This window comes from Scophthalmus maximus, chromosome 22 (assembly GCF_022379125.1).
Source record: "Scophthalmus maximus strain ysfricsl-2021 chromosome 22, ASM2237912v1, whole genome shotgun sequence".
NCBI classification, from domain to species: domain Eukaryota; kingdom Metazoa; phylum Chordata; class Actinopteri; order Pleuronectiformes; family Scophthalmidae; genus Scophthalmus; species Scophthalmus maximus.
In genome coordinates this window covers 9,318,184-9,345,452 of record NC_061536.1, presented here as the reverse complement: position 1 = coordinate 9,345,452, position 27,269 = coordinate 9,318,184, and the positions used below count along the sequence as shown (strand labels likewise).

General features: G+C 43.8%; 4 protein-coding genes across 12 annotated transcripts in view; 1 reads left to right on the top strand and 3 right to left on the bottom strand.

The window, feature by feature from the left end:
• snx27a (sorting nexin 27a) overlaps positions 1-3,155 on the bottom strand; it is a 32,048-nt gene extending 28,893 nt beyond the window's left edge. For all 5 annotated transcript variants that reach the window (XM_035621461.2, XM_035621458.2, XM_035621460.2 and 2 more), the window contains exon 1: positions 2,845-3,155. In XM_035621461.2, the coding sequence (XP_035477354.1) occupies positions 2,845-3,155 (311 nt within the window). The remainder of the gene's footprint in view (positions 1-2,844) is intronic.
• A 45-nt stretch (positions 3,156-3,200) lies between these two features.
• Positions 3,201-27,269, top strand: trim46b (tripartite motif containing 46b). Of its 5 annotated transcripts, none has more exons than XM_035621444.2 (12): positions 3,201-3,338; positions 17,785-18,046; positions 18,301-18,490; positions 18,592-18,790; positions 19,187-19,333; positions 19,785-19,880; positions 20,969-21,222; positions 21,987-22,108; positions 22,243-22,575; positions 24,596-24,825; positions 25,239-25,306; positions 25,841-27,269. In XM_035621444.2, exons 2-12 carry the CDS (start codon positions 17,791-17,793, stop codon positions 26,292-26,294), a joined length of 2,349 nt encoding a protein of 782 aa, XP_035477337.1. In that variant the 5' UTR covers positions 3,201-3,338; positions 17,785-17,790; the 3' UTR covers positions 26,295-27,269. The 5 variants fall into 5 exon arrangements, with proteins under 5 accessions (XP_035477337.1, XP_035477339.1, XP_035477333.1 ...); XM_035621440.2 differs by lacking the exon at positions 3,201-3,338 and adding an exon at positions 14,685-15,091; XM_035621443.2 differs by lacking the exon at positions 3,201-3,338 and adding an exon at positions 15,811-15,963.
• On the bottom strand, positions 4,071-6,083 carry LOC118292477 (ictacalcin). Its single transcript, XM_035621466.2, has 3 exons — positions 6,003-6,083; positions 4,644-4,789; positions 4,071-4,360 (listed from the first exon to the last, which is right to left on the bottom strand). The coding sequence occupies exons 2-3, from the start codon at positions 4,779-4,781 to the stop codon at positions 4,211-4,213; spliced, it is 288 nt and encodes a 95-aa protein (XP_035477359.1). The 5' UTR covers positions 4,782-4,789; positions 6,003-6,083; the 3' UTR covers positions 4,071-4,210.
• On the bottom strand, positions 9,608-11,162 carry s100a10a (S100 calcium binding protein A10a). Its single transcript, XM_035621464.2, has 3 exons — positions 11,006-11,162; positions 9,947-10,108; positions 9,608-9,864 (listed from the first exon to the last, which is right to left on the bottom strand). Exons 2-3 carry the CDS (start codon positions 10,085-10,087, stop codon positions 9,703-9,705), a joined length of 303 nt encoding a protein of 100 aa, XP_035477357.1. The 5' UTR covers positions 10,088-10,108; positions 11,006-11,162; the 3' UTR covers positions 9,608-9,702.

The following is a 27,269-nucleotide window of genomic DNA, read 5'->3' as shown; positions in this document are numbered from 1 at the left end:
GCCTGCTGTCGCTGAGTGAATGCAACTGATAGCACAGACACTTAATTTGATAAGGTCTATGATAAGGCAACTTAGTGCAGATTGGTCATGTTGCAGTAAATAACTGATCCACTTAATAAATGTTAGTATTGGCAGTGATAAAGACTTGTGCATCCCTATAATAAATTCTTCTCTTCAGTGCATAGTTATAATATGTTTTATTGGACGCTGCAAAATATGTTTCCTGTTCATTGCCTTATGATAATGAGCTAATGTTTCTTTTTTTGTCCTCCATTAATGAACACAATGTTGGGAGTGCAGAGTAACCGGGTCAGGTCTAGTGTCTCCCTTTCCTTTGGTGCGGTGAGAGACTACTCCCTTCTTGGCTTTGCCGGGGCCAGATGGCACCAGCATCAGGTGTCTCTTTTAATCTTCGAATAAGAAACAGCGGGACGGACACATGAAAGGAAGTAGCAGGCAAGAGCCCCAGCATACGCCTGTCCACTATATGCTGTGTGGACGGACGTATGCTTGTCCGTGTGGCATCATACATAGGCAAATGCAAAGATTAAAATACAAAATAAAAATGGAGAGATGAGTAGAGCTGGTTTGTGGGAGAAAAGACCTCTGGGTTGCTGAGAGCAAAATTAGAGGTGTGAGATTACCAAAGAAAAGAAGATAAAGGGTCGTGTTTTGGTCTCAGGAGGATTGTGTGATCCGATCATCCTTTTGTTAGACAAAACAGAAACATAGCAATGTCGACCAGAAAGTTGTCACAGCTGCTGATCGGCAACAAAGGAGGTTGGTAGCATGTGAATTAGGACTAAAATTAAACTACATTACACCAATGTAAGGCTAAAACCATTTGATTATTATCCCCTTTTTCATTCTCAATTAATCGGGCGTATATGTGGTGAAGGCGAAAAACAAACAAAATATCAAAGTGAGCAAGAGACAAACAAGCCGGCCTCCACATTTTGTGTGCTAAAAGCTATTTGGTGTTTTCAAGGTCATCAAATTTTGAGGCATCGCGTTTCGTTGAAAATTGAACTTGTGATAATCGATGATCGACACTGATTAACTGGGCAGTAATCAGGTTAACTGATTAATAGCCATGTGATTCAGCTTTCAAGGTGCAGGTTTACAGAACCTTACAGCATTACTTTCTCCCATGGATACGCAAGAGCACAGCAACATGACTTTTTACCTTGGTTTCTCAGAAATATCTGACATTCTACACCAACTGCACTCAGGCAGTAGTCAGAAGGTTCAGTCAAGAAACACCACATGCTACTAAATGAAGTAAACCATTTCCTTGATCATAAAACTCTGAAGTAAAATGCTGACATATGACAAAACGTTACCTGATGTTTCTTTTGAGTTTTTTGCAAAATGGTCAAGCTGGTTAATATATCACATGATGGGGAGCAATCCTGTCATATGACCAGAGAGCAATGTAGCAGTTAAAATAGAGAATACATAGGTCGGGGTAGACGCCTGAGCAACTTAGAATAAGGCCATTGTTCCTTGTTTTCAGTTTCTCTTCTCCCTTATTCTTGGTTTATGTAAGTTCACAGTAACATGTCAACACGTGTTCACTGCTCAAACGCTCTCATTAAAGGGTTAAAAATATAACTGTTGCAATTGTACACGGTTATCAACTATTAACATGTAACTAATTTGCCGTATTAATCCCTTATTTGACAGAGCAAGGCTAAGAGCCATGGGCCGTGTGGTATTTTGAAATCTGCAGGGCTGCAACAAAAACGATTATGATCATTATCGATGAATCTGTCGATTATTTTCTCGATGAATCGATTAGTTACTTTGTCTGTAAGATGTCATAAAATGGTGGACAGATGTCAATCGTGGTTTCTCAAACCCCGACATGATGTTCTGTTTTGTCCACACGCCAAAGGCATTAAGTTTATTGTCATAGAAGGAGCAAAGAAACCTGAAAATATTCACATCCAAGCAGCGGAAATCAGATCATTTCGCCTTGTTGTCCCACAAAAACTACTCGAAGCGATTAGTCGATTCTCAAAACAGTTGCCGATTAATTTAGTCGACGACTTACTTATCGATTAACCGTTGCATCTCTAGAAAATCTGCATTTATAAAATGAACCGATGGAGGCTCTGCGGGGACAATTACTGTCATACATCTATTGGTGGCCACAGAAGAAACCTGCAAGTCAGTTACATTTTAATCCCAAAGTCCTGTCCCCATCACCTTGTCCAGGCACTACGGAGAGAGTCTGATCGATCAAGAGCACTTCTGCACAATGTCTCGAGGAGCCTGGCGAGTGACAGGCGGAGGAAAACAACAGACGTCACTTAAATCCCGAGGTCTCTCCTCCAGTCCAGGGGCAAGACACCCACACAAACCATATGACGTCGAGTTCGAGCGACGTCTCGGCGCGGAGAGCGGTCACCTGGCAGAGGGCGAGCTCGACGAGCCGCTGGCGACCTGGCAGAGGGCGAGCTCGACGAGCCGCTGGCGACCTGGCAGAGGGCGAGCTCGACGAGCCGCTGGCGACCTGGCCCCGGCTCGCGCTGCTAGCTAAGAGCTAATCAACATGCACAGCCCGTAGTGTAACTTATGTAAGCTGGTTAGCCTCCCGGTTCCGCCACAAGCGTTAGCGTGGTGAGGCTAAAGCCCCCCGGTCTGCTCAGTTGTGCTACAGCTCCACAACCTGGACGAACGACTGGTCAGCTGAGCAAACGGCTACTGGTGTTGTCATAACACACAGGCGACGTCGCGCGATAAGCCCGAACACGGCTAATGATAACGCACGCTTTGAACCGGAGCACGGCGGGCTGCCGCTAGCTTCACATGCTAACTCCGCGGCTCCGTCGGACTTACACTTCGAGGATCCGGTCGCCCTTCGCTATCCCGGCTCGGTCCGCCGCGCCACCGGGCAACACGGCGCTGACGTGCTGCAGAGGTGCGTACAGTTCTCCGTTGATGCTCCGCAGCTGTCCCCCTTCACTGACTTGGCCGCGGACGTTGAACCCGTATCCGGACTCCGACTTGACGATCCTCACCATCCGCGGACCCGACGTGACCGTGGTGGCGCCCTGGCCCGCGGTGCCCGCCGACGGGCCGACAGCCGGACCGTTGCGGGATGCCGACGGGTGAGCCGACCGAGTTTCGTCGTCTCCTGCATCCGCCATCTTATCCACAGACCCTGCCCCCTCCCGTCGGTGTCTTCGAGCGGATTCAAAACAACACTCGAGCTCTGTGCCTCGGTCACGTCGGCTCCACAGACCGACTCTGTTGTTGATAACCCGCCCCCAGGAAGCGTCACGGGACACGGCCACACCACGTGACCTCCCGGAGGCGTCCCCGGAAGTCAGGTATTTTTATTGATTTCTTCTGACCTTTAATCTTTACTCTTTAATCTCCTCAGTGCTCACATTAAACACTTTACCAATAACTATTATACCGTTTTTTAAAAATTACTTTTTAATAAATGCCAAAGTACAACTGAGCGATGATATAAATTATACTTTAAAATCTATATTCTCCATTTTTATTCAAAATTGATTTTATAGAAATATACAGTAGTATATTGTAGTTTGCACTACACTACAAACAAATATAGTGGAACTATAATTACATATTTAAAAGGACATTTTGTTTTATGGTCATTCCGCCACATATGTATATATATATATATATATATATATATATAATTGTTTTATTAAATCATTATTATTGTTTTCAAACACACACACAATGAATGGCCATCAAATTAGGTTTGAAATGTGTATGTGTGTATATATATACACACTATGTATTCTATGAATAGATTGCATTTGTAAATGTGCTCATACGAACAACTATTATATTTATGATAAGAACAACATCAGACATATCTTTCCTTCCATAATCTGTAGTTGTATTGTTTGTTTCCTTAGGTTAATCCAGATGTAAGGTATGAAGTCTATTGTCTACAAGTTTGAACTACTGAAGGTGTTTTTGGTCCCACCTCAAAAGTATCATAAAAGTTCTAAGATGGTGCTGACATAATCTGTGCAACTGTCCAATTTTTGGCACATGCAGTAACACACAACTTAGTGCTTCACTGAAGAAAAAAGACTTTTATTTCATTTTGCATCACAATATATATATTTTTTGTTTGTGCCTTCATGCAGTATTAAATATTTATTCCTTCACCAGAACAACAACAGCTCTCTGTGTTGGCCCAAAGGTGGCGCTTGGATCCCTATTTCTTGGTCTTGCTGACAAAGTATTCATGGCACATCTGGGTGAGGCAGCACACCAGGGTGACAAACTCCTTGAAGTCCACACTGTTGTCCTTGTTCACGTCCAGGTCCTTGAAGATGCGATCTAATGCTGCCTTGTCATTGGCTTTCTGCGGGTAAAAATAAATGTTAACAAAACACATAGCCCGGCCATAACAATGTTTCTGGCATGCACATGATTCCTCTTTTGTAAGACAGTGGTTGTAGTTACATTCTCAGTATCAACCTCAAGAAGAATTGTCAAAAGATTTGTTCAGAACCAAATGCACAAACCATACTGCAGCATCTTTGTATTTACTTCTCAGTGTACAGAGTTCTACATTCCAACCAGTGTATTCATGCTTCCTTTTGAGTGTGCAGGACTGCGATAGTGAGAGGTAAGGTATCACTCACCCCCAACAGCTCTCCAAGTTCATTCTCCAGCAGATCTTTTAGCTCTGCCTTACTTAGGGTGAGACCGTCCCCCTCCTTGCCAGAGTATTTATTAAAGGCGGTGATGAGGAGCGTCATGGCCATTTGGACGTCAGACATGATGATATCTGGTTCACGAGGACAGAAACATAATAAGAGTTAAATAGTGACACATTTTTATTTTTTTAAGATATATGTTTTTTTGAGTCATCGTAATGTTGATTTGCACTAGTGTCCGTTACATGTCCTCAGACGGACTTAACTGAAGAGTGACGCTCTCATTCAAAGCTGCTGTGACTCCATCTATAGGCCGAGTCGAGGCCTGTGATGTACCGTGGTCAAGTTCGAATGGCTAACAAAGGATGACATTTATATCCACAGCCTGGGGCAGTGGCAGCAGGGGAAGGAAAGGGAGAGGAGTGCAGGGAGTCCCTGGGAAAACTGGGATTGAACATATTTACTCAGTAACGATAAAAGTCTTTTTTTTAATGAATTTATTTATTTTGGCTATAAGCATTGCGTCACTATTGTGCCAGTGTTGCATGCTTCTCTTTCTACTAGTGGCTATTTAGCTCTATATATGAACAATACACACATAAAGGGAATGCACATTTCTTTCTTTATCGAGTTAAGCATCAAGCAATGATTGACATCATCGGCTCTGCAGTGTTTTTCTCTGAGTTCTCCATGGTGCTGGATAAAAATAAACTCTGGGTTTCCACCCGGGCCCATGTCACAGCGTCTCTGCCGAGAGACATACGCAATTTGTTATGGCAACGGCTGGTTCTTTCCAGGTAACCGAGCTAAACTAGGTGAGGAAGCAGGTCAAGGTTGATTAAAGTCCCAGAGGTGTTGTCAGATATCTGTTTTCTTAACGCTGTATGTCTGAAAAGTGCTTTTTTCTTTCTTTTTCCACTGACTCCAAGAGCCCAGGGGAGTCAGTTCTGGTTGCATTCTGACTCACATGGTGCTGCTGCTTCTCCGGGGAGGAACTTGTGGCATCGTTAGGGTTTGTAAACAGGTGGGAGGTGTGAAAGAAGAGAGCACAAAACAGAAAAACCCTACCACTTTGCAGATGTTTCATTCGGTCGCAATTAAAAGTAAGAGTCGAAGGCTTGTGTCCGCCACCGACTGTGCAATGCATCAGTTAAAGGAAATCTGAAGTTGCCACTGAGGCAAAATGTGCAACATCTAGTGCAAAGTTGTTGCCTCAGGCAATGAAGAGAAGTCATAGGTACAAAAATAAATAATCACAGAGCTTGTAGTTTATGAATATTTAAAATTTCTCACAAATAACCAACAAAACAAAAAACAAAACATTGTTAAATTTTTTTTACTTACCAAGGTTGGGGTTTAAGAAGACGAAAGAGAGAAAGTGAGTCTTGGAGGAGCTGGAGTGAGGGGGGAAATGATTGCAGAGGATGCTATATACATACATATACACCACACCCACTATCCCTCCCTCCATAATGCCCCTTCCATCTTCAGCCACACCCCCCCTCCCCCGAACCCGCTTCCCCCCTTGGTGTCCTGTCACAAGCCTTAAGAAACACTTACAGAATAGCTTACCAATATTTTTGCCGGTTGTTATGGAGTCTCGATATGAATCATTTCAACATGTACGTTCCACGTTGCATCTTGCAGTATGCATTCAGGAGGGATTATCAAAAAGCTTGAATCAAAATTACCATAGTTTATCACAGCAACTCAATGAATGTAAAGATCTCCAGATTGTATTTGAATCTAAGATAATTGTTATTATCAGCACTGACTGCAAAATAAAGAGCAGGCTGACTTAGGAAATGCCAAATCTTTAATGTCTGTCACAAATTTGTCATGTAAAAGTCTTTTAAAAAGTTTTTGAATTGTATTGAGGAGTTATGTTTAATTATGATTGTTATTTTTTGTTTATATTTCCCAAAAAGAATGATTCTGCAAATTTAAACTGGATAATTGCATTATATTTAAAAGATTAGATGTGAACTGAATCATTTTTTTGTAAAGATCGAGTCACATGCAGCTGCTCCTCTTAGCGTTCATGTTTATTAATTCTTTAAAAGATAAATCAACAGTTTATGTAATACTTTTTATCTTCGACCTTTGCAAACACAAACATTTCCATATTCCAGTGCGGTCATGAGGCAAATGCCAGAGCTGCTTTTAAAAGAAAAGTAGTCTAAGATTCTCCCAAAGACCAAACTTTTATTGTATTTCATTTTTCCACATATGGTTTGAATCCAAGTGTGAGGAGTTTTGCGATGCAGTGTCCTTCCAGACTTAGTGCTTTGCAAATTCCCCAAAAAGTATCAGTTATGCATGATTACATTTAAATGTGGATTTTTTTCCCCAATCTTGTATCAAATGACACTTAAATTGTATGTTGTACCAACTTATTTTTTTCTATTTTTTTGTTAAATAAAATTGTTCATAATGCACAGGACTGCTAAATGAAAACGTTAGGCACGGTGACTCAGTGAGCGTTGATTGTTACGGTCTCTAGTGGGTCAGCTCTCCTGTGCAATTTTGTGGTCAAGGCTGTGACTCACAGACATGCCCCTGAAGCTCATGAGTCATCCTGCAGAGTCCTGAAATAAGTGACAACAAAAAAAATCAGCGCTGTGGCAGGTCAGCGTGTATGCTCATTTCTATGTGTGTGGTCTGTTGTGTGACTTTGAGTAAATTAACAGAAGTCTTTCCTCTTTTGCTCAGGGTACCATTACTTTGGCCTCCAATTAACAACTTAACATTTAAGTACAGACCATAGACGAGAAGTTGAGTTCCCCTCGCCATCATTCATGTCTTCTGCAAACAATTTTGTAGTGCAAACACAATCATTTTCCCAACTGCACTGTACTTTTTCACTATGTGGAAAACATTAGTCAGACTTTTTCCTGTCCTCTTGCTTCTCCATCGTACTCAAATTAGGGAGGGCATATCCATGGAAACCACTTCCTACATTCTTTCCAGCTGTTAGTCATATGAAACAATTTGCATTACAGCAGGAGTAGATCTAATAACTTATCAAATATTCATGGCCAACAATGAATTGATTGCAATTGCTCTCTTAAGCCATCTAGTGGTGAGGCAGGCATACACTGAAAAGAAGAAAATCAGAAGAAAATGTTCAATACTTGTATTGTTAGTGATTTTTAATATTATGATAATATGATGGACATTAGATGTATTTTTTTACACCTGTGCTGACAGGATGGGATCCCATAAGGAAAAGCAGGGCACCTGGTGCAGTGCCCACTCGGATTTTGAACAGTTTTGCTGATCGTTTCATTGTTGCAACATGGGGCAAAAAAATAAATCCATTCAGCTGTGAATATAACTGCCACATCTAAGCAACAGCAAAAGGAACAGCAGACAACAAACAAACAAACAGACATGAATTACTATAACAAGATCACAATAGTGAGACATCGTGTCTGCAAACTGGACTTTTGGGGTTAATATGTTCACAACATTTGTCTTATTAAAATGTCCACTGAGAGGGGCTGTTCTGTCTGTGTATATGCAAGGAAGGTGTGACATGGGTCGGTGAGTGTTTGCTACCACAAAATACACGTCTCCAGCATTACTCTAGTTGAAAAGGATGTGCCAAAGGTCATGATCTCAGCATTAGTAAGTCTCATCGCTAAAGGGAGCAAGACTGGGCCTGCTCATGGGCGTCACAAATCTCTCGCCTGATGCTTTGAGAAAGTAATTTGTCTTATCGGAAATTGATAGTATTGTGTTGGGTCACATTGTAAACATGCAGCATGTATCACATATATCTAAATACTTGGAAAATGCAGAAGTTGCACAAAAAGGTTATTGAGAAAAAGTAGGAATTCCCGGCTCCAACCTCAGCTGTGGGTCACATGGGCGCGGTGCTGCTTGTGTAAACAGAGGGCTGAATACAAGCTGAACGCGCACACACACACACACACACACACACACACACACACCTCAGAGCACTGTAACCTAGCAACTTGAGTGTTTGCTCTGTAGCATGAACATTGGTAGGCCACAGTCAGACAGACCCTGCCCGAGGAGGGGTGTGCAAGGCTAGACTGACTTCTGGCAGGATATTTTTTCCCTGGGTTCAGCCTTCTAGGCATGCCGTCCTCTGGAAGTCGAAATTCTGTTTGCTTTAATTGGATTGGCAGACTATCACCGGACATGATGCCCTAAATTCTAACCGACAGAATCCCGTCTTTTGGGACGAGGACAATTTGATTGGTGGAGCTTGTCAGCGTCAGCGCATGACCTGAGAATAAAGTGATGCCTGTAAGACTCAATTTTAGGGCAAAAAAAAAAAAGGGTTGCTCTGGGAGAGTCGGAAGGCGGGGGTTATCCTGTCCCCCTCTCTGGTGTTATCCAACTTTCAGCAGACATGAAACACAATGAAAAGTATTTAGTGGAATAAACTGTGTGTGGTGTGTTGACCTGCTGATCCCTGTGACTCAGACCCTCCACATTTCTCTCAGTGCTCAGGGTTGTCTCACTTAATCGAATGGAACTGCAGCAAAACTATCCCATTCAGTTACAAAGCAACTACTTTATCTGTTCACGGTGATGCCACGACATAGAGTTGCGACACCAACTTCACAGAGAGGTGTGTTCACGTCTAGGACATTCTGCAGATTCCCCAGAGCACGGGATAAGAACGGACTTTATCTAACGGGAGGGGAGAGGTTTCGCCACCCTTTCATACACTGTGAAGCATGAAATGCAGGTGGGAATTACATCGTCGCACCCAGTGTTGGCGGTGCAGTTGCCAGGACAGCAAGTACACTGTGAACTCTGGAATGAGCTTTACCGGGGAGAGAAATGAACGGGGAGCAATGGCTGAGAAGGAGCTATGATGTGTGGCTTGCTGTCCAAGTTTTATACAGTCTCAAAGAGGCACCGGTGGTTTCATATTTAAGTGAGAAAAAATATACACAAAACACAAGAGGTTGGAAATTCTTCACTGTATTTAATGGACAAAAATCTTTACAAAACTTCGAATGCTTTTTGGCTTCTCCTTTTTCTCGCTGCTGCTGATTTCCCTTTAATGCTTTACTGACTTCCTTATGTGCATCTTGTAGCACTGCTCACAGGCAATGGAAAGTCCAACTACCAGAGAAACAAACTCCTCAAAGTCCACCTGGCCGTCCCCGTTGGTGTCCAGGTCCTTCATGATCTTGTCCACGGCAGCGGGGTCCTTCTGGGACTGGAGGGCATCGACAAGAAAACGTTGGGTTAAAGGGCCGTGTGGGACACGTGATGTAAGTTTTTTGGACACTGTCCCTCACCTGAAGGAAGTTGGACAGCTCGTTCTCCATCAGGCTTCTGAGCTCTCGCCGGTTGAGCGTGGTGCTCTTGCCGTCGTCGGAGGCGTAACGGTGGAACACCTTGATGAGTGACTCCATGGCGTTTTCCAGTTCTGAAGGCATGGTCGCGGGAGTAGGTTCAGACTGGGAGAACAAAAACGAAGGTCAAATAGAATGGAAACAAGACCTCAGAGAAGTTTGGCAAAAGTTGAAAAATGATTAAAACATTTTTAAAAAAAAAACTTGTTATAAAAGTGATACTTGATGTTAAACTTTACAAATTTCACTAGCAACATGTCCTCTGATTGTAGTTTAAAAGGAGAGTAAAACAGTATGTGTTGGACTCTGTCCCGTGTTGTGCCATTGCTTTGTCGGTAGACGTGATATTACCCAACAAAGGGGAAGCAACACTTTGCTCTATATACGCTCCATGCAGCGCCCTTCCCCAAGTGAGTAATGCCCATCAGAAAGTGAGATAAGGTCTGTTATTAAGTAGTTAGGGATAGGCTGGGATAAACACTGCAGCACTGACAGGATTAAAATACAGATTTTCAAGGGTTAAAAGTGGGAAGGAAAAGTTTTTTTTGTTTTTTTTTACCAATGCCCCAAAAATTGGAAACTTTGATGCAGAAAATGAGAGGGTTGCACAGTCCAGCCACACCCTTAAACCACAGAGCAGACGGACTCCGACAGAGTGTGTTAACTTAGAGACAAACACCAGTCAAACTCAGGAAAATATCCAGTGAGTGATCACTACATAAGCCTACTATATGAATCATAAAAGTAAAAAAAAATCTTGAAGAGAGTTGGCCCCGTAGTAAAACAGAAACAAAAACCTTTAGATTTAAATCAGGAGACAATACTGAAGAACTGTAAATAAAAACCACATGCAGGACAAACATTCCCTTTTAGAAAATCTGTGACTGGCGGAGACAAAGTAAACCAGTCCAGGACTTTCCTGCCTGTTCTACCTGCAGGCGTTTCATGAAAACCCTCCCAAAGCCACAGTGCTTAGAAGAGAGCAGCACTCTCAGCTCTTACCGTGCAGCGGAGAGACGAGGTGGGAATGTATGGAGAAGTTGGGAAAAGAGTGAGGCAGGGAATTTATAGTCTGGCCACGCCCAGGCTGCTGTGAGTCAGGCTGAGACAAGGACTCGGTCCATTGTGACGGTGATGGGTGGCGACAACACAGTGGACTAAATAAAAATCACAGCGATAAGTAAATAATAAGTGGATACAGTATAAACGTACTGCGACGGAGTTTTAGGACCACTTATAGGGAGGAAAATAAGATCGCAAGATAGTTTTAGGAGAAATAGGCCACATTATCATGACTATCAGAAAAGATTGTGCCAAAAAAAACCTCTGTATTTTTTTAAAGTTTTATTTTAATTTTTTTTAATATTAAGACCTTCTGTCTCATTAAATTAGGACTTTATTCTCATAATATTTCGACCTTTTCCTCGAAATCTCGTCTTTTTTCTTCCTCTATATGGCCCCATCACTACATTACATACAGTACATACAATACACAGTATAGCCTGTGTATCTTTACTGCTATAATAATAATAATAATAATAATGATAATAATAATAATGTCAGGAGTCGTAATATGATAAATAATAAATGAGTCAAATGAAACAATCTTGTGGGCCTTTGTTTCTCTCACTCAACAGAGCTGGTATTCAAGGTCAGCAGGGCTGCGTTCACCTCACAGGGAGGCCCGGGGCAAAAATATGTTTGTAGGCCCCTTCTGACTCCCTCTGTGCAGTTTCATAACTTCCCCTGGCTACTACAGAGGCCAACTATTAGCTTTCACAATCTCCCTTTCCACAATTCTTTACTCAAAAGCGTCTGCTAAATGAATGTAATGTAATGTGTTTTTGGGATATTGACGAAAGGTCAGATAACATGCAATAGAGGGATCGGATTTTCACCAAGCCCAAACACACGTGACTGTTTACATTTTTAAAAAAATCAATGTTCCAATGAGAAATGTAGATATTATACAAAAATAAATTCTGAGTTGACATTGTCTCATCTCACTCAATTGGGGCTGCTTTAGTACAGTTGCACCACACTGAATTTGCAAACACGGGTCATTTTAATACATCTAAAACTAAACAAACACAAACGCAAATTATTTAATTTTTTCAGAATATGTGAAAGACTGCAGGTTTTTTTATTTTAAAGAATGTTGGTATTTATGTTTTGGGGATGTTTCTTGGTATCACGTCCATTGTCTTGTACTCATCCTGTCGGAATTGTGCGCCATCGTGTGGTGAAAACATGGTGTTACAAACTGACAGTGGGTCAACCTTCAGAAACAACGTTGTCGAACAAACATGCACATTTGAACACGAAAGCTACGCGTGTTCCTCATTACAGAGATCTGCTTTTCAATGTCAACAGCACGTGAGGTTATGATGGGACAGATCTCCATTTGATTCTACGTGTGCAAGATGAAGTCTTATTTTCTGTGTATTCGAGACGTGATAAATGTAGGCACATATTTTTACATAAAAGCCTGTATCATATTATTATTCCTGAAGCATTTGGTTATGATGTTGGATCTAAGATGCGAATATCAAAAAATATCTAATGTAACTAATTGAATATACTGTATATGTATATGTGTATCGAGACCTGCTGCGCCATCATGTGGACTTGACTGGTGTTGCACCTAGTGGCCTTCATAATAAACACACACACACACACACACACACACAAACGTTACTTCCTCATTCTCGCGCAGCTTCCAGGTAAGGAGGCGCTAACACGGGACCATGTCCCGGGACAGTTTAAGTACCCCGCTGTCCCCCTGTGTTACAGTAATGTGAGGGTTGTCTCCACTACGTTCAACTGGCAGATAGGAAAAAATGATTTCCTATTCGAGGGATGAGTGTCACATCATCTCGTGCATTTATCGTCTGCAGTTATCACTGGTTGTCATGTCAGGTGCAGAGCAGAGAGGTCCACATAATTATTGTACTCAGTGTGGTAATTAGAGATAATAGCCTTAAGAAAAAAAGATCCTCTATCTTTGTATTACTGTCTCTGTACTGTTGGGGGCGCTGGTCAGCTGGTTCGTGGTGCACTTGTATGCAGATCCAGATGTGTGGTAGTTTGCTGTTAGTGTGTAAGGTTGTGGTTGATTGGAGGTCAAAGCATCTGGTGAAATAGATTTGGATAACAGACCTGTACTGGGAGGCATTGGTTATAAAAATATTTTTAATTTGATTAATTATTTATTGAAAACACTTATAGTTCCCCTGTTTAGCATTCATTCATTCATTCATTCATTCATCGTCTACCGCTTTATCCATTTAAGGGTAGCGGGGGTTGTTTAGCATTCATAAGCATTATAAATATTTAGTTTATGGTTTATAAGACACTGTATTGTGGTGGTAAGCAGTTGTATGTGTTTTCTTCATGTATGTGTTACGCCGTAACACTTACATGAAGAAACATGAAACATACATAAAGAAACACTTAAATCTGTCTTGTATTGTTATCGTATTATATTGTATTGCACAGGGTCATACTAGACAATCTAGTTATACATGGTAACGTGTAGAACGTCTTCACAAGTGTTGATAAGTGCTTATTAATGTAAAGTAATTGCATACAACTACATAATAAACAATTGATCATGTTTGTATACTTGAACTGAATGTTACCACTTAAGACTCAAACCACTGTTTTTACTTAATGTAACTATATCGCCCCCGGGGAGCATCGCCCCGCCTGGAAACCGTCTGGGTGTGTCGGATGACCAGTTCAGGCCTTTCTCCAGATAACCCATCGCCTTCTGGCCTGACAGGATTTCTTCAGTACTAGGGGCTGTCTCCAACTAGCCCTGCTATCAGGATGCAGACGATGACAAACTATTCCAGAAATGCAGACCTGAACCACGATGGGTGTGTTGACCTCTCAGAATTCTGCCAACTGGTTTCTGAATTTGCCTGGAGCCACCGTACGGTCCTCCAACGAGTCCACGGACCAGAGTGGTTTCCTGTAATGAAATATGTAAAACTCAGTCGATTGGGAATAAAAATACGATCATCTGACCTTAGTGTCACAATAATTAACCAGTCTTTGTTCCAATCTTTGTAGAAGACCCTGATGAAGAACTGCTTTTTAAGCTTATTTCCAAGCACAAACTACTCTAATTGATGAACATCTGCCTTGTGAACGTGCAGTGATTGAGAATATAAATAAATTACATTTGACAATAACCTAAAACTGTTTTGCTTTTCGAAACGCAGTGAGACTTTCTCAAAAACGAACCAACTCCACCACCTTTTACTAAAACGATACTGTATGTTGGATGTTTTCAGTGCAAGACACAGTGGCAGAAATGAACTAACCGCTCGTCGAGTACAGTTTGAAAGTTGAATTTAAAAATGGAAAGAAATGTTGTCCTTTTTTTATTGCACTGACAGTAACTTTGCAGGTAAAGATTGTACATACACACTGGGATGTGAGCAAAACATCAAACAACTACAAGATGAAAATATTGGGAATATGTTGTTGCATCAATAATGATGTAACCACATAGTGTAATGTATAGAGCCATTATGAGTGCTTTCCCTTCTTGGTCTCTCTGACAGAGGACTCCTTTTCCCGTCCAATCACATGCAGCCTCCATCCTGCTGTGTGCCACATCACTTGAAAGCATCCGGTGTGGGATGGCGAGGGTGGGGGGCGGGGTGTCTGGGTGAGGGATACCTACAGCTACAGGCATCTGTTAATATTCAGCGATGATCTACACTGACATTTACCACGAATGCATCAACAATCTGCTCTCTTTTAAAATCAGAGGCTGATGTTCACCAGCCTTATATTGTTTTCATTTTGGTGCGTGTAAAGATCGACTCCCTTTTGGAAAAAAACCCAATAATAATAATCACACGGTAAAAAAGAGGGGCCGAACGGTGTTACATCCAAAGGGTCAACGTTGCTCATTTTTTACTGTCGGAAATATGTTTCACCACGCGGCCCGTTGCCCAGATACGTGGCGATTCAGATCCAGGTGATGGAACCGGCGAGGCTCTTTCTCTTAAAATGGCAGAGGTGGATTTAAAAACGGCCACATCGACGATGGAAGCTTTGGTTCGAATCAGTGTGAGTACATCTCGTCCGCATGGTTTTCTGCTGTCGCTCATGATGCACATTCAAATTAGGCTTTTCGTTTTATTGTAATTTTTTTTTTATAGACTAAAACCTTTATTTTTAAATGGGAGATCTGCGTGAACGGCGTGTGTGTGGCAGCACGTCTCCACGAATCACCCCACACGGGCCCACGTTCCGTCCATTTTTCTGCACTTAGAATAAAGGCCTTAGATTAAAAATACATCAAATTGGCTTATACTGTCCGTATCCCATAAAAATGACGGCTATCTCATATTCGTAGTGTAGAAAATCAATGACGTGAGGTCCGTTGCTTCCTTGATGCTGTAACCAACGTTAATGGAGCTCCTGACATGGACGTTGGGCGAGAGTGAGTTTTTACTCTCATTGACTAGACACGAGGGTGATATGGAAACAAAAGTGACAATTGGCAAAGCAGTGCAGGTGCAGACGGGATTTCTTTTTCCTTTTTCGGGCTCGATGGATGCTCGTTTCCATGGAGACGGGATGCAGGAGCTTTCGGCTGCTGCTGATGCGAGCGAGGAAAGGTGTGTGTGTGGGTGTGGATGCTGCTCGTAGCATCGGTCGTTGCAGGGTTTTTATTTGCAGCGACGGTTACAATAGATGTTGGTGAAGGTCTAGTGCAAACGGTCCTGCAATGGGAGTAAACGTGCCGTGCAGCATCTTTTCCTGCCGTCGTACCGGTCGTTCTGCCGCGCGGGGGACGGGACGGGACGGGGGGGGTGTCGTCGCTCTCGGTGAAACCCCTCCCCTCTCCTCATCGAGAGAGTCAGCAGCGCTCTCTCGATGCTGGGGACGTGCACGTAGTCTGCTCTGCTGCCATGGCGCCCAGATTCCAGGTGAAGGTAAGGATGCGCTGTCGCCATCACCACGAAACCGGCCTCGGCATCGGCAGTGCGCGCCCACCGTGCATGTTCTGATGGACGACAACCATTTTGTGCCGTGGCGTTCACAGTTTGCTGCAAGTGCGACGTGGCCTGAAATTGCGACGGGGCTCAGTCGCAGGAGGAGGAGAAAAACGGGGCAGGCCGGAGTTGACATTGGAGAATGACACAGAGAGACCGAGGTGGACTGAGAGAGAGAGTAGGTCCTGTTCATCCACTGTAAGGCGTTTGTAAAGGCCTCGTTCTGTTCCAACTGGGAAACCCCAAATATATATGTATAACTATGACCGTATGGAAATTGGGGGGGACATTGCTTGTTTGCTCAAATTGTCAGCGTTTTCATTCAGCATGCATAACATTTGTGGGAGTTCTTCGCCTTCTTATAATCGTGTGGCCCTGCAGGAATTTCCATCATTTCCTGTATATTATCCCCACTGATGCTGCAGAAAGTGGTGGCGGCAGTGGTCTGGTTTGGTTTGGTGTGCTGATGCTGCATCACATCACATCACATCACAGTGGCAAAATCTCTGAATCCCTCACGCAGCAGCACAGTCAGTCAGTCAGTCGGTCGGTCCTGGTTTCTGAAGTTAACTCATAGAGTCTGTGATGTAGATGTGCTGCTTCTGGCGCCGCGTGTCCAGGACACCCATTAACCCATTAAGCAAAAAAAAAGAAGCAAAGCAGGTCATCCGAACTGCATGAATAATAAAATAAAAATCAAACATACTCATCCTGTGCTGCACTGGAAAATACTGGCTGACACAAAAATCATCTGGATAATTGTCATATATACCAGGATAATAAAATCGATAATGGGAGTGGTTTGGACGTTGTAGTCATACAGTGGCCTTAGCTGTGAAGTCGCAGGCCTCTGCAACAGCCACAGTGTCCTTTTCTGTCACACCGATGCCCTTGAGCAGGACAGCGACGACACCCGCTGCAGCTCTGACCCCTGTGGCTGCACTAGAGCTGAAGATGCGGCTTCAGCAGTGGAGGTAATCTCCATCATCGAGCTGTGTTCCGTTATTAACACAGATTCAAGTGAACACTCCTACTGTGTGTAGTGTGTGTTATCCACGGCCTTTGCACTGCATATTAGGTCCCCTTAGTGTGCCATGTGACAGTATGTGTACGACCATCGTGTGTCTTTACATTGCACGGATGCTGCATTAATAAGGCTGTGGATACACACACCGCAGCCACCGGTCTTTTGTGGCCTGTGAAGTGTTCACGTCCACATGTTAGGATGCTCAGTACAAAATGGATAGAGAAAACTACAGGTGCATGTCACAGTGTCATAAAAAGCGGTTGGCTGAGGAGCTCATGTTCGTGTGCTTTGATTGAAGGGCTGTGCAGCGTTTTGAATAATTAATGCCTGGCCTTTATCTATATTTAAGAAAAATGCCAGATGTCAACCAGTCTGAGGAAGCTTTTCCCTCTAGATCTCTTTCTCCTTTGATACTGTAAGTCCGGCTGGGTACATATCTGACCTCAGAACCTTTCTGGTTCTGACTGAAAGTATTAGCCTTCACTACCTGGTCAGATACAAAATATTGTTTATTTATTCCCTAATCAGATTGTTTCTTATTTAAATCATTTACAAATTACTATATACCACTAAGCTCTTATAAAGCTGCTTGTTTTGAGACTGAATTTTACATTTTGGAAACGTTTTCCAGTTCTGCCTGCAAGTTTAACTTGCAAACAGGCTGATTTTTAGTCAACTCACTCTCAGAGGTGACATTTTTTTTGAACAACTTGTCTCCTCTTTGCCTCCCACAGTCTAACATGAAGAGCCTGGAGCACGAGCTGCATTGTCCTGTGTGTAAGGACATCGTCAAGCAGCCCGTGGTCCTGCCGTGCCAGCACAGCGTCTGCCTCATGTGTGCCTCCGAGGTCCTGGTGGCGAATGGCTACCCGCCTCCAGAGCTTCCCCCAGAGCCCAACTCGCCAGCCTCCACACCCAACACCCGCTCGCCCCGCCAGGCTCGCAGGCCCACGCCTAAAGCTGAGCAGCGACCCATTGACCGCGTGTTGCGATCAGGTGAGCGATAGCGCTTTGTCTGCCAGGTCTGTCCGCCTGTCAAGGCCAATATCTGTACCCTGATGTGCTCAAACATGCTCTCTTGAAGATTAAACAGATGTTTCTGGGTGTGAGGGCATTGAACAGAAACCAGTTGGCTAAACACTTCCCTTTAATTTCACTCTCAAACCATGAACAATATACAATTCGTGACGGGAAAATTAATCATTTTCTGTCGGCCTCTGCTCATAACTTGCGCTCCATCTTGCTTCGAGGTCCCCACCCGCCTTCGCCATCCATGCCTCGGTCCCCGGGGTATGGGACGCACCCGGGGCGACGCCGCAAGGAGGGCCCCCCCCTGGTGATGATGTTCCCCTGTGCCCCCTGTGGCCGCGACGTGGAGCTGGGAGAGAAGGGTCTCACTGACTGTCTGCGCAACCTCACTCTGGAGCGTATAGTGGAGAGGTACTAGAAAAAAAAAAGTTATTCAATCACTGCTTTAAAAAAAAAAAACGACCACACTTCTGTTACTCATGCCGTTGCTTCCCTTCCCACACCCCCGCCAGGTACAGGCACACGGTGAGCCTGGGCAGTGTGGCCGTCATGTGCCAGTTCTGTAAGCCTCCTCAAGCGCTGGAGGCCACCAAGGGCTGCGCCGACTGCAGGTCCAATTTCTGCAACGAGTGCTTCAAGTTGTATCACCCATGGGGGACTCCGCGGGCACAGCATGAGCATATCCAGCCGACACTCAACTTCAGGCCGAAGGTGAGGCCCCGACGCGCTCACTGGTCATCTGCACGTACGATGTGATGAACTGTTTTTTCCTATCACAAACTTATGCCTGTTAAAACTTCTTATGTCACAAGAAGAAGAACGACAGAAAATGGAAACCTGCCAGACCACATTCTATGAAGTGCATTTCAACGTACAACACTCTTACTCTAGTCATAAAATACATACATCATTGCCATAATATTGGCACATTCTTTCTTCTATTGCTGCTTTAAATTGGGTCTTTGAATACACCACAGTTTTATTTAACTCTGGCTGGTGTAGAAGTTCCCTCTTCATGTACACACATCCTGGTAACCCTCTGTTACGCTGGTAAAATGTGCCTTGAAATACAATTTGTCCACTTAGTGATTTGGCTCTCGTCCTCAGGTTCTGACCTGTCCAGAGCATGACCAGGAGAAGCTGCAGTTCTACTGCAGGTCGTGTCAGCGGCTGCTCTGCCCACTCTGCAAACTGCGCCGCATCCACACCGGACACAAAGTCCTCCCCGTGGCCCAGGCGTACCAGGCCCTGAAGGTGTGACTCCGAGTCCGACACCATCTGAGCTAGTTTTTTTCTAAATGTCCTGCAAAAATTGAAAAAAATGTGTATCACGCAGAATCTTTCTGAAAAAAAAGAAGCCCTTTTTGAACATATGTGTTTCACCAGTTGCACCATTAGCAATGTTCAGTATTGAATATGATCATTTTATTTCAGTAAAGATCAGTATTTGAAATCATATCATGTTTCCTCAACAGTATGCATTATTTGTTTTTTCTCTCTAGCATTTTAAGTTAATTATTGAGTGAATTCATTTAGATTTAAAAAAACAAAACAAAATGTTAATAAGCAGCTTTCAGCAAAAAAAAAAAGCATACAATGTACAGTAGAACAGTAACGTACATGGGCTAATGCAGAGTTCACACAAGCACATACACGCACGGTATGTGACAATCAAGCTGTCGTGTTTGCACTTGTTGTTTGACAGGAGAAGATTACGAAGGAGATGAACTACATTCTGTCCAACCAGGACACAGTTCTGGCTCAGATTACCCAGCTGGAGAGTGCCATCACGCAGACCGAGGTGATTACTACTTACTACTACTCGGGGGCTGACAAAAATGTCGCAGAACGTGACTGTAACACCAGTCATCAGCGAAATGCTGTAGCACCGAAATTACAGAGGGTCCTGTTTTCATAGCTCCCGACACTACAAAGGAAACACTGAGCCAGTTTGGAGCAATTACAGGTGTGGATGATCATTGCTTTGAGTGTTGTCTTTTGTTGGCTAACAGGTCATTTTGAAACCTATACTTGTACAACACCATAACCACATAACCTAATGTGATCAATATGTGTCAAGATTTGCTGCACGGCGATGAAGAGATTTAAGTTTGCGCCGTCCATTATAACAGCCACGTATGGAATACGCCACATATGAAGGCAAACACACGCCCCGTGTTATAACGTGAAGGAAATACATCCCACATCTGCCCCCTTTATCTGGATCTGCTTCAAAACTTCCTGGGCTCTTCCTTGGGCCCTGTCCCACCCCTTCCCAATTTTGAATGCAAATCGGTTCAGTAGTTTATCCTGCTGACTGACCAACAAACAAACAAATGGCAATTAAAAAAACCTATGTTTTTGCCCCTGTCCATTTGTTTCTTTCTTTGTGTTTGGTTGTCAGCGGGATTATGCAAAAACTACTCAACAGATCCCCACGAAAGTTGGTAGGATGCGACATGGGCCAAAAAAGCTCCTATTAAATTCTGGCGTGGATCCGGATAAATAAACAAATCCAGGAAATTTTAAATCACTTTGTGAATTAAGGTGTTTTCACAGATTTTCACTGATTTCCAAGGGAACAATTCGTGGATCTTGATGAATAAAATCAGGCCTGGAGACTAATATCTATGAGTGTGTACAATTTGCTGCGGCTGGATTGAATTTATGGGGGCTGTTGGGCCTTGGCTGAGGTTCGCGATCTAGAGTTTAATCTATTTGAATCTGTGTACACTTTTAACACTGTCCTTTCTGGTACACCTCACAGAAGAAAAAAAAGGAATCAAATGAATCAGCGCGACTTAAAGGCAGCCTGTTGTCAGTAAGCATCAGCTGGCTGCTGGTCTTTGAAGATGCTTGAACTTGTCCGTCCGTGTTACTCATCAACAGGTGAACAGTGTGTCCGCCCGAGAGCAGCTGGCTCAGAGCATTAGGGATCTGACGGCCGCCCTGGCCGAGCGCCACGCTTCCCTCACCCAGGCCCTGGAGGGGGCCCGGCAGAAGCGAGGCGAGGCGCTGTCCGCTCAAGTGGCGGAGAGGCGGGGGCTGATGGAACATGCGGGGCTCATGGCCTTTACCCAGGAGCTGCTGAAGGAAACAGACCAGCCGTGCTTTGTGCAGGCTGCTCGCCAGAATCATAACAGGTCTTTACATTTGTTTATCAATTGCGTCTCTACCTGTCTTGATTGAACAGCCTTTTTTTTGTGTTTGTTTTTTCTGATAGAGAAAGAGTAGATACAGGAATTGTGGGCAGAAACAGTAGAGGAATGACAAACGGTGCGAGTGTCGAACCAGGGACTTGCTACTTAGGTTGTAACTATTTGCTATGTTATGTTCTTGTTAATCCATTGTCTTGTTCCAAATATAATTTCACCAAATCAAAATCAACAGAAAGACTCTGGAATGATAATGATATTTTTTATCATGATTATTGAATGTCTTAACTGAAACAACCCCTAGAAAAGACCAGACCATATATAAATGTAATATATGTAATATGTAAAAAAAAATATGAAACATGCATGAATGAGGCACTCATTCAATGACTTTGGATTTGGGAGTCAATCCCTCAGTCTCCTTCCCTCAGCAAATGCACCAAATGTCTAATTTAATTTCCTTAATTAATTAGTTAATTACTGAAATTACTTTCTCAGAATCAAACAATATTTTTGTAACCTGTCAGAGAATTGGACAGATTTGAGGATTGGTGTTGGAAGTTGGAAAGAACAGAGAGAAACACTCAAGTGTCGGTGACACTGATGAAATGTGTAATGATGCCAGCCTCATCCTTTAAAAAGATGATCATACACCACTCCCTCCTTATTAGCCTGTGGCATCCTCATATCCTGTAAACACCCGTCCCCCTGTATTCTTCTAACACTGCTCCCTCTGTTTTCCTCTGCACCAGGTTGAATAAAGCCATTGAGAATCTCCAGCATTTCAGTCTGGCCGCCGATCCGTCCTTCAGGCACTTCCAGCTGGACGTCTCCAAAGAACTCAAACTCCTGACAGACCTGAACTTCATCCAGGGTGAGGGAGGGGATTCGGGGGGGAACGTGAGCTAGTGATGGGAGCGACGATGGTAGTACAACTACGATATGTTAAACCTGCAGGTTTGAGAATTTGTTCTGATGGAAACCTCACATTCAAACTATTTTTCACAGCCCCCTTTGCTCCAGTGATTGACACCCAGCGTACCCTGGCCTACGACCAGCTCTTTCTGTGCTGGCGACTGCCCCAGGACTCTGCAGCCGCCTGGCACTTCTGCGTGGAGTACCGCCGCCGGGGTGTGGTACCCGGGGGAGCGTCCCGGGGCGGGTTGAGAGGCGGATTGGCCCGCTGGGGCTGGCAGCGACTGGATGAAGTGAGCGGCACCAGCGCTGTGATTGACAGGCTGGAGATGGACAGCGTGTACGTGCTGCGGGTGAAAGGCTGCAACAAGGCGGGCTACGGCGAGTACAGCGAGGAGGTGTACCTGCACACCCCGCCTGCGCCAGGTGAGAGGACACAGAGAACCTCTCCGGTCATCCTCATTAACAAGTTCACGGGAAAGTCTTTGACTTTGCCACGTGGAAATTGCTCCCGAACCACAGACGGGCAGAGAAGAAGGTCAAACGCTGCCCTAGTTTGCCAGCAGAGCACTTTTAGACATCTCGTACGTGAAATATATTAATGTCATGTATCCACAACAGCTCACATTTGAGCTTCAGCACTGAGCCGGGCTAACATTGTGGAATTTGGTGACTCTATGATAAACTCAGAGAAGAGACGTCTAATGGGTCTTGTTCACAAGAGACATTTTAACTAATAGTTTATCAAGCGCCAGTCTGAGTCATCACTTTATGATTTTTTTTTTAATGGATTTTGCTTTATTTTAGTAAGCTGTTAACCAGGAAGTAACATACACACTCCGTTTCGGTTGAGGACTCAGTGCTACTTTGAGGGGAACATATGTTAATTATCAGCAGTCTCCTGAGTCTCCTCGAATAGATAATTGATGATAAGGAATTCCCATCAAAATTGGGGATTTGCAAAAGCGCAGTTGACTGCATAGTCAGCTTTGACCCATGAACCTGCCTTAATATGTGGCAGCTGTTGTCAGGGCCGACGGTGGTGCATCTTACGACTGACTACTACTGACTACTTCTTCTCCTGCTGTTGTGGGGGTGTTCGGTCATATGAAGACACTGCACCAAAGTAATGGACGCTGGTGATTGTCCGATGGTTGTCTGATGGCACTCATTTGATAAATTGGGATTTTCCTTTGACCAAAAATGTGCATACCTCACCTGCATTAAGTATCGAATACGTAATATTTCTTTTCATATCTTTCACCAAACTATGGAGGAGCACGTCTGCTATTTTTGGTTGATGACTTATAGCCAGTTACATCAATGACAAGTACGAGAGCTACAAAAGAGAAATCTCATTATACCCACACAGCAAGCTGCAGGTGCCGTCACCCAGGAGCCATTCATCTCTTCTCACCTGCAATTATTTATCAGTCACAATAAAAGCATTAGTTGCCATGGTGAGACACTTAATAATTCACTATCTTTCTCTTTCTGCCCATTCCCATCCTCTTCTTCACTTGTTTTCCCACCGGTGCCCACTTTCAACACATCTTCACCCTCTGACTCTTTGTTTCCTCATCCTTCTCTCATGTATTATTTCCATCTCACAGCTTTGTACTTGTCATCCTCTTCCGCGCTACTTCCACGCTGCCGGCCTACATGCCTCCCATGGAACGTAAGAAGTGCATTCATATCTCTTGACCACCCCTCTGCTCCCCATGCAGCAAAACAATATCTATGCTCTCCTCCGGCCTCTCTTTGTGGTCATCCCATGCATCCTCTGTTCTGTTCTTCCGCCCCCCATCTCGGGAACCCATTCGCCCCTCTGCCTCCCGCTCCGATTTCCGATAACAAGCTCTGTCCGAGCACTGACGATGAGGTTTGCATTCTGTTAAGACCCGGGGCTTAACAACATGGATCGGGTTCAGATCCAGGCCTATTTTAACGGTGTAGTTGAGTGACTGGTGAATTCCCCGTGTCCCTGTACTGGAGGCTGTCTTTCCCGTCCTGCTGTTGCGTATATGTTCCCTCAGTAATTGTTCTCCGTCTCGAAGGGGGGAGTGCAGTGGGGTTGTTTTGCGATACCGTTTGCATTTTGCTCCCTGAGTCATCGATGTATAGATCTGTTACCTTTTTTCTCTTCCAGTGCTGGTGGGAGGAGGTGCATGCCTGCTCTCTGTTCCCTTCCCCTTAGTCTCTCCTCTCAGTTGTTTATTGCTCTCCTCAGTTCTCTTCTCCTCGCTGCTTTCTGACTGTAAATCTGCACCACTTTCCCCCCATCGCCTCCTAAACCGCTCCTGATGCTTCTGAACCCCCTATATGTCATTCCTGAATGCACCGGTCTCTTTGTCTTCTATTTAACCGCGCATCCTCTTCCCTCCCTTATGTTTCTGTTTCCTCGTCTGTCGCCCTCCTTTTCTCTGCTGTGCCCCCCCCCCTCCAGTGCTCAACTTCTACCTAGATTCTCGTTGGGGTCTCCACGCCGACCGGCTGGTGGTCAGTAAAGAGCAGCGCTGCGCTCGCAGCGTCCCTGGTCTCTCTCTGCTGCAGGCCGCTGACCACGCGCTCACTTCCTGTCACCTGACTTCGGACCTCCTGGTCGGGGATGTGGCTATTACACAGGGGCGTCACTACTGGGCATGCTCAGTGGAGCCTGGGTCATACTTAGTGAAGGTAAGTACATTCTAAATACTTAATGCATTGGGACACTACGTACCTAGAGCATACTCTCAGTATGCGGGATCATGATTAAACTTCAACTTTTTTTTATTATGGTGACATTGGTAACATATGTGTTTGTGCAATCTAAAAGTAAACTAAAGTTTGTGATGTGTTACCTTACCACATTTCCAAAACAAATGATACAAATGATTTTAAAGAGTACAGTAAGCAGGAAAAGAAGCATGACAGAGTGAGACTATGGTCACACAGAGATTGCGGATGTGTGCTTCATGATTATGAAACCCTTTGAATAGTTGTAGAAAGGAAAAGAGAGAAATCTGCGAGTTATCTGAGGAATTGCTCTAAGACAAATAAATACTTCATTGATAATTGATTGGTTCTTTTGGTTTCTCTCTTTTGAAAAGGTGGGAGTTGGTTTGGAATCCAAACTGCAGGAGTGGTTTCACCTTCCACAAGACATGGCCAGCCCACGGTAAGTGGCTGTAATATGATATGGTGATCAGTTAACACAAATAAAAGCAACAGCAGTATCTTATTGTATTGTCATTCCCAGTTCAGGTCAGGGAACTATTTCTGAAGCATGTGGAAAGATTGTGCAGTAGGTTGGCTAATTTGGTAAAACGTTGACATTTATAAAATGAAATAATGTAAACACATATTTTTGGTTTAAATGGAAAACAAATAGAATCATAAATCGGTGTGAAACCCATCGCTGCAATCACTTTATTCACAATTACTAATAAACTACCAGCAATGAGCCAGGCGGACTGCACAGGTCACGGCTCACGCCGTCCCCTGATATGTAGCACACGGGCTGAGATTGAAAGTGCATGAAGATTAGTTTGAAAAAATTAGGAAAAGAAGTTAAAATAAAAGTTCAAAGTAATGAATCAGTGTTTGAAATAACCAGCTTTTGCTACTCCAAGTGACACAACAATTGAAAAAAGGAGACCAAGCTTCAACACCGTAAATGATGACGATTTTTCAATCTGTGCTTCCTCTCCAGCTACGACCCAGACAGTGGGCACGACAGTGGGGCAGAGGACGCCTTGGACTCTGCTCCGCCTTTCTGCTTTCTTACTATGGGGATGGGTAAAATCTACCTGCCCCAGCAAAGCTACTACCACCACCACCACAGTAACCATGGGAATGGCATCCGAGACCCCATCAGCAACGGCAATGGCCCCTCTTCGCCCACAGGCGTCACCTACCCGCTGCCGCCCCGGCTCGGTGTGTGCCTTGACTTTGAGAAGGGTCGCGTCACCTTCTACGATGCCCACTCTCTGCGACCCCTGTGGGAGGGTCACGTCGATTGCTCCGGCCCGGTGTGTCCGGCTTTCTGTTTCATTGGTGGAGGGGCTCTGCAGCTGCAGGAGCTGGTGGCCAATCGCAACGCAGATCAGACTCCGGTCAGACGGGTCACCATCCAACCCCGTTCCTCTAATTTGAATAACAACTGATGCCTGACCTGAGATTTAATGGTAATTTGGAATGTAATTGGTTAATCGTGAAGTATTTACTCAGCTAGAGCGAAAAAGTTAGACATCTCAGCGATTTTGTTTCGTATTTAATTTTCTTTTTATGAGAAAATGTTTCTATAGCATCAAATATGCAATGTAATTAAGTTTCTTACATTTTTGTTATGAGCTGTTTTGCAGGAAGTATTGCTTAATTAGTGTCTGGTATATCCGGCACTTTATATGTAATGATATCTTCAATGCTTGCACTTAGCGGCTCTATTGCATACATTTATAAAGCTAATGTAGATACAGCACCCCACTATGTCGTCTTTCCTATAGAAGCTTTTACTCTGTCACTCCATGTCCTTAAACGCTTAGAGCTTAACATATCCTTTGATTCATAAATACTGTATTATCAAGTTGTGAGTAAGAGAAACTTCTCAAATATTTTATTGCAGCTGTAACTGAACTTGTGTTCAACCACACAGTTGATGTGTATCTCTCCAGTCGTACAACCAAAGTTGTATTGTCTTTCTGGGATGTAAATGTGGTAAATTATAGAAGAATGAGGCAATACTGTAATTAAAAGCAATTATACCTCTGCTGCATCGCTAATCACTAGTTTCCACAGTTGGGTTTGTGCATTGCTATTGTGTGTTTCACATACATGAGTCTGATGTGTGTGTGTGTGTGTGTGTGTGTGTGTGTGCGTGTGTTCCCTATGTGCGTGAGTGTGTGTGTGTGGTTTGACTGATTCGTTGACAGTAAAAAGTTGTTTTCGCGCAAACAGTACATTGGATTTTTGATTTTTTTAGTTCTAAACCTCGCTTGATTTTTTAAGTTAATGAGCAGCGCTTCTTTTGATTAGCGGGTTAAAATCCATGTAAACTTCACCTGCTGGCAGAATGTTTGCAAAACAAAAATGGATTGAGGAAATAAACTCAGAATAAACACAAATTGTTTGAATTACGAAAA

What these genes read in the sequence shown, in the direction of transcription:
- LOC118292477 (XM_035621466.2), bottom strand. Translation starts at nt 4,781, where the DNA reads ATGTCTGACGTCCAAATGGCCATGACGCTCCTCATCACCGCCTTTAAT. An exon ending in AACTTGGAGAGCTGTTGGGG is followed by an intron (nt 4,361 to 4,643) that starts GTGAGTGATACC and finishes TTTTACCCGCAG; the next exon opens with AAAGCCAATGACAAGGCAGC.
- s100a10a (XM_035621464.2), bottom strand. Translation starts at nt 10,087, where the DNA reads ATGCCTTCAGAACTGGAAAACGCCATGGAGTCACTCATCAAGGTGTTC. An exon ending in AGCTGTCCAACTTCCTTCAG is followed by an intron (nt 9,865 to 9,946) that starts GTGAGGGACAGT and finishes GATGCCCTCCAG; the next exon opens with TCCCAGAAGGACCCCGCTGC.
- trim46b (XM_035621440.2), top strand. Translation starts at nt 15,032, where the DNA reads ATGGCAGAGGTGGATTTAAAAACGGCCACATCGACGATGGAAGCTTTG. An exon ending in AGACCTGAACTTCATCCAGG is followed by an intron (nt 22,109 to 22,242) that starts GTGAGGGAGGGG and finishes TATTTTTCACAG; the next exon opens with CCCCCTTTGCTCCAGTGATT. An exon ending in GCACACCCCGCCTGCGCCAG is followed by an intron (nt 22,576 to 24,595) that starts GTGAGAGGACAC and finishes CCCCCCCTCCAG; the next exon opens with TGCTCAACTTCTACCTAGAT.